Below are 11,237 nucleotides of genomic sequence, written 5' to 3'. Positions count from 1 at the left end.
CACCTGAAGCACAAACCATTATTGGGAGTGGGAACAGGAGCTTGGGGTGGTGGAGCTGGAAGTCTTGACTGCCTAGATGGTGGTGTAGGCAGACGAGGTGCAGCATAGGTCTGCCTTGGGGCAGATGCATTTGGACGGTACATGCTGTTCGGGATCCATATCTTACGCTTCTGTGAGGGCGGGCCCGAAGATGATCCCGTGTCACGGTTGCGCCTGTGAGAGCTCTGGTATTCCTGCAGACCAGTTTCGACATTGATGGACTTGTTCACCAAGGTGGCGAAATCAGCAAAGTCATGCACTAGAAGTGCGAGCTTGATGTCAGCTTGAAGGCCATCACGGAACTTCTCCTGTCTGCGTGCATCAGTTGCAATGTCCTCTTCAGCATAGCGAGACAAGTCCAGAAACTCCCGCTGATAAGCTTCAACAGTTTTGTTGCCTTGGGTGAGGTTGCGGAACTCACACTTCTTCCGGTCCATGACTCCCTGAGGAATGAAGCGGGCACGGAAAGCAGCTTGGAAGTTTGGCCAGGTGATGATTGTTCCAGCTGGCAGAGTACGCCTGTGGCTGTCCCACCATTGAGCTACGGGTCCCTTCAGGAAGAAGGAAGCAAAGGTGACATAGCTGGCAGGGGCTACATCGGCAGACTCCATCTCATAGGTGATGTCACGGAGCCAGTCATCAGCATCCAGAGGCTGAGTTGAGCTGCAGTACACAGTTGGGTTGAGGCGCATGAAATCCTGCAGAGTTACTGGGGTTGGTTGCTGGTCCATATTGGGGCGAGGAAACTGAGCCATCATATTTTCCATGAATTGGCGGTTCAGTTCGAACTGTTGGATCATACCAGCCATGTACTCAGGTGGTGGTGGGGCACTGCCACCACTACCACGACCACCTGGTCTAACCATCCTGCTAATATATAACATGGGTAGTTCAGCATTGAGAAATTTGCAAAGCCAAGAATCATTCATGATGAAACATGCATAATGAAAGGAGCACGATAGCTACTACATAGTAGTCGGCATAACTTACAAAAGGGGTCATGCATAGAGTTCAGTACACAGAGTTCAGTACATAGACTAAAACAACATAGGCGGCACACAGACTCGCGACGAATGCATCTAACACTAACAAGCGAGCCTACATCAGTCCCAAGAGGTACTGTGGAGGTAGGTGTAGCCCGAAAGCTGGTAGTGTCGCATCGGGAACTCCACGTCAGCAACCTGGGGTCCGCGAATACTCTGGTGCAGAACCTGACGCTCAGGTGGCAGAAGAGGACCAAGTGCGGGAGAGTAGCCTCCCACATCTGGCCAGCCGACACCCTGGGGCATCACAGTCCTGGCTGGGTAGATCGCAGAACGGGGCAGCTCTCTAGATCGGACAAAGGGGTGCAACAGCGTCAGAGCACGGTAAAGGTGCTGACAGGTGGTGTACAACTCGTGGCGAAGAGCTCGGTTAGCTCGATCCAGCCCATCAGCATGCAAAACCAGGTTCTAATGGTAGAAGGGCTCTCGGGTGACAGTGGAGTAGGCAGCAGTATAGTATCCCTCCGCACCAACATCAGATGCGATAGCAATGTGCCTGAAAGGGGAGGTGTCCAACTCCCGATACTCTCCACGAAGACGTGTCAGAGCAGCATAAGCAGCATCGTGGACAGCCATATCGATGGTCACTCCAACACCATGAGCGGTGTGCAGCACAGTAGTGGACTCATACTCCCGCGAGTAGAGGTGGACGATGGCACGGTACTGCTCCTGGTTAAAGTCCTGGTACTCCTCGTAGACGGTGTACTCAGGGTGCCAGCGATAACCCAGATAGGTCATCATCTCAGCTAGCACAGCAGGTGATCCCGAGGCACCAATGGCCGTCGTGTGGCGCACAACCTGCCTCGTGGGTTCCATCTGAAAGCAAAGATGTTTCAAAGGAGTCAAATGACAGTGTGTGAATTGTTCAAAATACTATTCTAAGAAATAACTATGGCTTATCCAACTTTGGGGTGAATGCGGTCACGGGATCCTAGTGTTAGAGTTAGTAATTTCGTTTAACCCGAGTAGAAGAGAGTTCAGAGTCCCAGAGTAAAGGTCGAGGAGTAAAAGATCCTAGTACCACCCAATGGCGACGTGGGCCCGTAAGACACACATCCATGTTAGTAAAAGTTTTTGCAATGTCTAGACTCGACTTCGGCCAAGGAGTGGGGAAAGGGGGATTCCTACAGGCAGTCGGCTCTGATACCAACTTGTGACGCCCCCGATTTGACCGTACACTAATCATGCATGCAAATGTGTACGATCAAGATCAGGGACTCACGAGAAGATATCACAACACAACTCTACAACATAAATAAGCCATACAAGCATCATAATACAAGCCAGGGGCCTCGAGGGCTCGAATACAAGTGCTCGATCATAGACGAGTCAGCGGAAGCAACAATATCTGAGTACAGACATAAGTTAAACAAGTTTGCCTTAAGAAGGCTAGCACAAACTGGGATACAGATCGAAAGAGGCGCAGGCCTCCTGCCTGGGATCCTCCTAACTACTCCTGGTCATCGTCAGCGGGCTGCACGTAGTAGTAGGCACCTCCAGTGTCGTAGGAGTCGTCGTCGACGGTGGCGTCTGGCTCCTGGACTCCAGCATCTGGTTGCGACAATCAGGTAGAAAGGAAAAGGGGGAAAAGAGGGAGAGAGGCAACCGTGAGTACTCATCCAAAGTACTCGCAAGCAAGGAGCTACACTACATATGCATGGGTATATGTGTAAAGGGCCATATCAGTGGACTGAACTGCAGAATGCCAGAATAAGAGGGGGATAGCTAGTCCTGTCGAAGACTACGCTTCTGGCCATCTCCATCATGCAGCATGTAGAAGAGAGTAGATTGAAGTCCTCCAAGTAGCATCGCATAGCATAATCCTACCCGGCGATCCCCTCCTCGTCGCCCTGTTAGAGAGCGATCACCGGGTTGTATCTGGCACTTGGAAGGGTGTATTTTATTAAGTATCCGGTTCTAGTTGTCATCAGGTCAAGGTACAACTCTAGGTCGTCCTTTTACCGAGGGACACGGCTATTCGAATAGATAAACTTCCCTGCAGGGGTACACCACATAACCCAACACGCTCGATCCCATTTGGCCGGACACACTTTTCTGGGTCATGCCCGGCCTCGTAAGATCAACACGTCGCAGCCCCACCTAGGCACAACAGAGAGGTCAGCACGCCGGTCTAAATCCTATGGCGCAGGGGTCTGGGCCCATCGCCCATTGCACACCTGCATGTTGCGAACGCGGCCGGAAGCAAACCTAGCCTAGTGGCGTTCCAGTCCAATCCGGCACGCGCCACTCAGTCGCTGACGTCACGAAGGCTTCGGCTGATACCACGACGTCGAGTGCCCATAACTGTTCCCACGTAGTTGGTTAGTGCGTATAGACCAAATGGCCAGACTCAGATCAAATACCAAGAACTCGTTAAGCGTGTTATTTTGAAGTAACCGCGGACGCCGTCCAGGGCCAGGCCCACCTCTCACCTAGGCGGCCTCAACCTGCCCTGTCGCTCCGCCACAAGATCCACTCGCGGGTACTCCTACGAGCCGACCCGACTTTAGTCACCACAGGTATCATGTATAGAGTATATAAGTATATACCCGTGATCACCGCCCAAGTGATCACCGCCCGATAGTATAGCACAGCAGACGGACAAGAATGTAGGGCCACTGATGGAAAACTAGCATCCTATACTAAGCATGTAGGATTGCAGGTAAAGGTAACAACAGTAGTAGCAAGGATAGGATTAACGGAAAGCAGTAACATGCTATACTACTCTAATGCAAGCAGTATAGAGAAGAATAGGCGATATCTAGTGATCAAGCGGGGGCTTGCCTGGTTGCTCTGGCAAGTAGGAGGGGTCGTCAACTCCGTAGTCGAACTGGGCAGCAGCAGCGTCGGGCTCGTAGTCTACCGGAGAGAAGAGGGGGAAGAAACAGTAAATACAATGCAAACATAAGCATGACGATGCGTGACATGACAATGAGCGGTGCTAGGTGTGCCCTAACGCTGCAGTAGGTGGTACCGGCGAAGGGGGGGAACATCCGGGAAAGTATTCTCGATGTTTCGCATTTTCGGACAGATGAAACAGAGGGGGAAAGTTGCGAGTTCGATATGTTAGGGATGTGTGGCGGACGAACGGGCTGCGTATCCGGATTCGTCTCGTCGTTCTGAGCAACTTTCATGTAGAAAGTATTTTCATCCGAGATACGGATTATTTTATATGATTTTCTAAAGATTTAATCATTTTTAGGATTTATTTAATCATTTTAAGTCAACATTATCCAGAATAGTAAAAGATGACGTCAGCATGACATCATGCTGACGTCAGCAGTCAACTACGTGTGGGTCCCGCATGTCATACACTGCTTAGTTTAATTAGGGTTTAGCTAATTAATTACTGTTTAATTAAATTAACTAATTAATTTAAACAGGATTAATTAACTTAATTAATTTAGTTAATTAATTAATTAATTAAATTTATTTTTATTATTTGTTTTATTTATATTTTTTTAATTCTTTTTTTTACGTTCTGTGGGCTGGGCCCCACGTGTCATTCGCCCAGGGGGCCGATGCGGGTTACGGGCGCTGGGCTAACCGGGGCTCCGCCCGAGCGGGCGCATGCCCAGGAGCGGACGAACCCGGCAAGGCGCCGGAGCAAGGGGGCCGGTGGGCACGGCAAGGCCATGGCTGGAGTAGGGAGGAGCGCGGGGCAAGGGGAGGCGGCGGAGGGGTGGCCGCGGCGGCAGCAGGAGGCGGCGCTGGAGTGGGGCCGCGCGGACGGGCAGGCGCGGTGGAGGCGGTCAGCACGGCGACGGCGGGCGCGGTCAGCTCGGCTGTAGCTGGGGAGGGTGAGACGACGAGCTCGCGGGCCGGTGGGCAGGGGGGCCGAGGCGACGGCGGTCGCGCATGGTAGCGACAAGGGCGAGGCGGGGCTTGGGAACGCGTGTGCGTGTGCGCGCGATGACGCACCGAGCGTGGCGAGCGGGGGAGGCACGGACGGCGCGGTTGCGCGCGTGGGACGAGCGGAGCGGCAGGACGACGCGACGATGAGCGTGTAAGGGGCGCACGCGTGCGGTGGCCGCGGCGACGAGCGCGCGCGCAGCGCGGGCAGACGGCGTGGTCGGCGCGCGGCGACAGGCGGCGCGAGCGCGCAAGCGAGAGAGAGAGGGGTCGCGGGCTCACGGTGATTCGTAGGGCAACGGCAGTGGGCCGTGAGGTGGAGACGGAGACGACCGGCGACGGAGGAGGCAGACCGATGGGGAGGAGGAGGCAGGCCGGCGGGGTCCAGGCGGGGGGGCGCCGGCATGGTGTTCGGGCGGCGAGCGGCGGTCTCCTCCCTCGATCCCGATCCAATCGGGGGGGAGAGGGGGGAGATATTTTGGGGGAGGAGTTGGGTGTCGGTGGGGGTGGGTTTCAGGGTTCACGGGGGTTAAGGGAGTGGGTGGGCTGGCCGGCTGGGCCTGGTGGGTTGGCCTAGTTGGGCCACGGTCCAGGGGGTTTTCTTCTTTCTTTTTTTGTTTGTTTTCTCTTTTGTATTTTCTTTTTTTTTTCTGTTTTAAATCATTTTAAATTATTTAGGCATTTTATAAAAATGTGTTTATCACATCATATTTACTTATGCAAAAATATGGCACCTCCCGAACATTTTTGTTTTAAATTTTGAAAAACTTTTATTGTTGACATTAATTTGAATTTGAATTTTAAAACGGTTTGTCCTAACGGTAGATTAGCAACAGTAACTGTGGGGACGTGGCATCATTAGCGTGGGATTATTGTAGCTTGATTATCCGGGCGTTACAGCGCCGCCCTCCCGTCCGGTCACATCACGCGGCATTAATGTCGGCCGCTGGGTGCTGTGGTCCGGCATTGCTGCGGCACGTGCATCGGACAAAAAGCGCGGGAGAGACGGATGGGGTTGCTTGGTGGGCCAGCTTAGTCAGTCGCGGACTGGACAGCTGTCCGGACGACCATAAAGCCTCACAGTTTATCTCATGTTTGCGAAAAAAGAAACGCGCCCGGACCATTGAGCGGATCGATACGGACCGTATTGGATGACAAAAATTGAAATTGCTGCCAGACGGTTTCATTATCGATGGTTCATTGAACCCAGCTTACAAAGACGGACAACATGCACCAAGACGATCCGATCCTGCGACAGATATCAGCAGTTCAGCGCCTCCGTCGGGTCAACTGCTTGTTTTCCATTTTTTCCTTTGCAAAAAGTCCACTATTTTCCTTATCTGAACAGCACAGCGCGAAGAATAGATTACTCGTTAATGGACTAAATCGGATCCACCGCCCACCACCACCGCCACCGCGAGAGGAAGAAGACGGCTTCCTCCCCCAGCCGTCGTGGCGAGCTGGCGCGGTTTGTCTTGATTGGTGGTTGATAAACAAGAAGGAAAATGGAAAAGTAGAAAATCTACATGTTTATACCGTTGAGGTATGCCTGTGCGGACACCCGGCCGGAAATCAGCTGCAGATTCATTTCCCGGCCGCGGCGCCGGCCGTCGCCATCGACGCCGCTTCAAATCCATGGCTTTTTTTACGCTTTCCTCTCCAGCGGCTCCTGCGTAGTCCTTTGACACGCCTGACGCCGCCCCCCACCCAAACCCCCCTTTAAAACCCGCCACCGTCGCCACCGACTCGCCATCACCCGACAGACAGAGCTTTATTCCCCCGGAAAGAAAGTAGCGACGGCGAGAGCGAAGAAAGTCCGGCGAGGCGGCGGCCGGGGGGGAGGAGGACGATGCCGGGCGCGGTGAAGGCGGGGAGCAGGCCGCCGTGGCTGGGTCTCGGGGCGGCCGTGTGGCTGCAGGCGTCGGCGGGGACCAGCTCCGCCTTCGCGCTCTACTCGCACGCGCTCAAGGTGGCGCTCGGCGCCGACCAGAGCCGCGTCGCGCTGCTCGGGGTCGCCTGCAACGTCGGGGACAGCCTTGGCCTCCTCCCGGGCGTCGTCTGCAACAAGCTCCACCCGGCCCTGCTCCTGCTCGTCGCCGCCGCCTCCGGCCTCCTCGGCTACGGGGTCACCTGGCTCGCCGTCTCCGGCGTCGCCCCGGCGCTGCCCTACTGGCTGGTGAGTGAGCTCCCCGATGAGATCTTCAATCCCTAGATCAGTTCCAGATCGTGAAATGGTGCTGCTTCAATTGCTCTGCTGGATTACGATTGCTGTAACGATTTTAGGTTGGGGAAAGGCGTTATGCTTAGTTGGGACCAGCTAAACAAGTGTCCCTGTCTAAGATTCCACAAACAAAACCTATACCAACTGTTGGCGAAAAGTTAATCCTCGATTGCAATTGGGCGAAAAAGTATTACCTGCATTTGGCTTCATTTGCCGGGCGATATGCGCATAGCCTGATAGCCACATAATTTTCTTTACAAAATGGAAGCTTTCATCGCCTCGAAGAGCCACATATTGAGGGCTTCTTACTTAATTTACCTGGAAATTTGGCCTTACTAGGCTAGCTTCTTTTCTTTACTTTGATCACCATATAGTGGAAATTTACTAGTGCCAATCTTTGCTTTTGCCTTATTGTAGATATGGATCGCATTATGCATGGGTTCGAACAGCGGTGCGTGGATGTCGACCGCCGCATTAGTAACCAACATGAGGAACTTCCCACTCAGCAGAGGTGCTGTTGCCGGCATCCTCAAGGGCTACTCTGGTCTAAGTGCAGCTGTATACACTGCCATTTACACGGGTGCGCTTCACGGTTCAGCTGCAAACCTCCTGCTTTTTCTCACCCTGGGAGTTGCCATCGTGTGCCTTCTGGCGATGTACTTTGTGAGGCCTTGTGAGCCTTCTCTGGTGGAGAATTCCTCGGAGCGAGTTCACTTCCTGTTCGTACAGATCAACAGTGCTCTTCTTGGGGTTTATCTCGTCTGTGCCACGACATTGGATCGTTTTGTGACTCTCACCCCTGCTCTGAACTATTCCTTGATTGCTATTATGGTCATTCTCATTCTTGCACCGTTTGCGATACCTGTGAAGATGACATTGTTTCGAAGCGTCCCAAGGAAAGTCACTTCTGCTGCTGCTGACAATGATTTCACAGAACCATTTCTTCTGCCTTCTTCCTCTGAACCAAACTTCGGCAAAATTGAAGATGAGGATGCTGCAGATATTGATCTTCTCTTAGCTGAGGGTGAAGGGGCTGTGAAGCAGAAGAGAAGAAGACCAAAAAGGGGAGAGGACTTCAGGTTCCGTGAAGCTCTGCTAAAGGCAGATTTCTGGTTGCTCTTTGCAGTATTCTTTATAGGTGTTGGATCTGGAGTCACCGTCCTTAACAATCTAGCACAAGTTGGAACTGCAGCAGGTGTTGTTGGCACAACCATATCAGTCTCTCTCTTCAGTTTGGGCAACTTCTTTGGCCGCTTAGGAGGTGGTGCTGTTTCTGATTATTTTGTCAGGTAATGGAATCTCTTATTTATTGAATCGCAAAACAAGGTGTACTTTCATCTACCTGTCCAAGCACCAGTTGGTCTACATAATTGCTCTACCAGTTTCATGGAGTTCTTTTGGTTATGTAGTTGTTTATTGTTTGTTTTTTGGACAAAGTGTTGCATGCCAAGTTAGTTAGGTAACCCAATGAATTCTTTTTCATACAAAAATATTCGTCTGCCATTATCCTAATAGAATTGTTAGAACCTTCAGTCCAGTTTCAACTTACAAGCCAATAAAGAATGAGCTGACCTCTTATATTAAAGAGGAACACATTATGTCTGCTGTGGGTTATGGATCAAACTGTTTTCTTTAACTGAAGTATTAAAGCCTCCGTTCCATCTTAGCAAATAAATAATAGGTTGACAATATTTCTCTCCCTTATATTTTTTTTCTGACACACTGGAACAGTAAAAAAGGTTCCCAGTTCCAACTGTGGATGAAATCTAAATATTCGATCAGAAACTTTCTTGGTTGGATGCAATGCGCGGTTGAATGCATTTGTTCACATTTTAAATTTGATTTTTTTAATACATCCTGCGGTTGGTTAACCAAGCTTCTTTTCTAGGTCAAGGACACTTCCACGGACAGTACTGATCACATGCACCCAAGTGGTGATGATAGTCAACTACCTAGTCTTCGCGCTGGGTCTCAAGGCTACGCTCTACATCTCCGTTGCCATACTCGGCGTGTGCTATGGCGTCCATTTCTCGGTGATGGTGTCGACGTCATCGGAGCTGTTTGGGCTAAAGCAGTTTGGGAAGATCTACAACTTCATCTTGCTGGCGAACCCACTTGGCGCGCTCGTGTTCAGCAGCCTCGCTGGGTATGTCTACGATCATGAAGCGGCAAAACAGCACAGCGTCGCAGCAGTGGCGGGCTCTGACCATGTCATGGTATGCTACGGCCCCAGCTGTTTCAGGCTCACGTTCTTTGTGCTGTCAGGCATGGCATGCTTGGGAACGTTTCTGAGCGTGATCCTGACCGTGAGGATCCGACCAGTGTATCAGACGCTCTATGGAGGTGGACCCTCGAGCCAGCCCAGGAGCTCTGCGCATTGATGCCCGGTGACCGGTGAGCTTGTTTAGTGATCTGTTGTAATGTATTGTACTTGAAATATGAGCACGTGTTTATTTTCTTTTTTTGGGGGGTGTTCTGTATTGCGGTTTTGGGACCTGGTTCTTGACAAGTTCAGTCTAGGTCTCTGTATATGGTGAAGAATGAGCTATGTTATTTTTTGAGTCGTTGCTGGTTTCTGGTTGATCTGCTGGAGCATGAACCCCAGGATACAAATGTAACAACTGAGTTGACACGTTTGTATGTAATCAGTTTTCAATTTCCTTTTGGTGTTTGTGTTTCGAGAAACCAACCATGTTGAATGGGTTTTTCGACTTTGTTCCTTAAAAAAGGGGTCACTTGTAACTGATTTTTCCCCTCTTTTGTTCAAAGCCAGTGATCCTACCAGTTTTCAGAAAATACATTCCGGTTGCTTTCTGATGCCACTGCAAGTTTGTAGTTGTGAAAATCAACGCTGGCACTACTAGGAAAAGGGCTATAGACAACATGCACACTAATGGCGCATCAGACATACGGTGCGCTATAACTATATAGCAGTGGCGCACCGTGTGCTGGTGCGCCATTAGTGTGATAGACACTACGACACTAATGGCGCACCACAACCATGGTGCGCTACTACTAACATTTTTTTTTTCAAAAATACTAATGGCGCACCGTGTGCGCACCACAACTATGGTGCGCCACTACTAACAATTTTTTTTTCCAAAAATACTAATGGCGCACCGGGGCGCAGTGCGCCATTACTAGTTCGCCATTACTAGTTTTAACTAGTAATGGCGCACCAGTCACCCCGTGCGCCACTACTATCATTTTTTGTTTTTTTTGCAAAACTACTAATGGGGCATTTGTTGGTGCTGCGCCATTAGTAACCTGGGACCAGCTAGATATTTTGGACAGCCACCTACACACTCACTTTCCCCACTTCATTCTCTCCACCTCCTCTAAGCTTGTCTCGGCTGCCTCCTCCTCCTCACCTCATTTGCACCATAGATTCATCCAAATTAAGTGGTTAAATTACCTTTTTTTGATAGGTAAGTAAGGGGAAAGCTTTCTTTATGTTGTAGATCTACTTTTTTCTCCCTCCAACAACGTGCACATGCACTTTTTATGGCCTAGCTAGATCTATGTATGTTTGTGGTGTTGCATATATGTTTGTGTTTGCAGGTATCGGTATTTGAAATGCGATAGTTGCCAATATTTTGCCGGAATGTTGATTCATTTCCGTTTCGGCGAGAATTTTGGCACTATGCATTCTTTTTGGTCCTATTTTTAGGCAAAGCCATGCCAAATTTTTTCTTGGTTCTAAAATATCGTTTTACTCTACCCCGCAGGCGACCATGGTCCGCACGATGACCGAAGGCATCGTGAATAGGTTTTTGAGCTCCGCGAAGGCCGAGATGCTTCAAAATAACGAGACGGAGATAAGATGTCCGTGTCAAAGATGCAAGCTGAGGAGCCTTATGGACCCGGATTCCGTACAGGTGCGGGACCACCTGCTCTTGCGTGGTTTCATGGATGGCTATCGGTGGCAAGGTGATGAAGATGATTATGAAGTCGTCCATGGGGGCCGGCCGGCAAGAAATGAGGAAGGGCAGCAAGACAACCGCGGTGAGGGCGGGCGAGAAGACGAAGAATCTCCAGGACATGATCAAGAAGTAGATGCAGTATACAGTCATCATGTAGAA

General features: G+C 50.8%; 1 protein-coding gene and 1 long non-coding RNA gene across 2 annotated transcripts; one reads left to right on the top strand and one right to left on the bottom strand.

Annotated features, from left to right (window-relative positions):
* Positions 1-6,091: 6,091 nt before the first annotated feature.
* On the bottom strand, positions 6,092-6,602 carry LOC120969986 (uncharacterized). Its single transcript, XR_005764702.1, has 2 exons — positions 6,471-6,602; positions 6,092-6,274 (listed from the first exon to the last, which is right to left on the bottom strand). It is a non-coding gene; the product is annotated as an uncharacterized lncRNA (long non-coding RNA).
* LOC109764868 (protein NUCLEAR FUSION DEFECTIVE 4) lies at positions 6,256-9,815 on the top strand. Its single transcript, XM_020323651.4, has 3 exons — positions 6,256-7,110; positions 7,573-8,444; positions 9,044-9,815. The coding sequence occupies exons 1-3, from the start codon at positions 6,784-6,786 to the stop codon at positions 9,534-9,536; spliced, it is 1,692 nt and encodes a 563-aa protein (XP_020179240.1). The 5' UTR covers positions 6,256-6,783; the 3' UTR covers positions 9,537-9,815.
* The last annotated feature ends 1,422 nt before the right edge of the window (positions 9,816-11,237 follow it).

The sequence above is a fragment of the Aegilops tauschii genome, chromosome 7, assembly GCF_002575655.3.
Source record: "Aegilops tauschii subsp. strangulata cultivar AL8/78 chromosome 7, Aet v6.0, whole genome shotgun sequence".
Classification (NCBI taxonomy): domain Eukaryota; kingdom Viridiplantae; phylum Streptophyta; class Magnoliopsida; order Poales; family Poaceae; genus Aegilops; species Aegilops tauschii.
This window is presented reverse-complemented; position numbering and strand designations above follow the sequence as displayed.

Coding starts and splice junctions, on each gene's coding strand:
- LOC109764868 (XM_020323651.4), top strand. CDS start 6,784: ATGCCGGGCGCGGTGAAGGCGGGGAGCAGGCCGCCGTGGCTGGGTCTC. Junction 7,111..7,572: donor CGGCGCTGCCCTACTGGCTG/GTGAGTGAGCTC, acceptor GCCTTATTGTAG/ATATGGATCGCATTATGCAT. Junction 8,445..9,043: donor GTTTCTGATTATTTTGTCAG/GTAATGGAATCT, acceptor CTTCTTTTCTAG/GTCAAGGACACTTCCACGGA.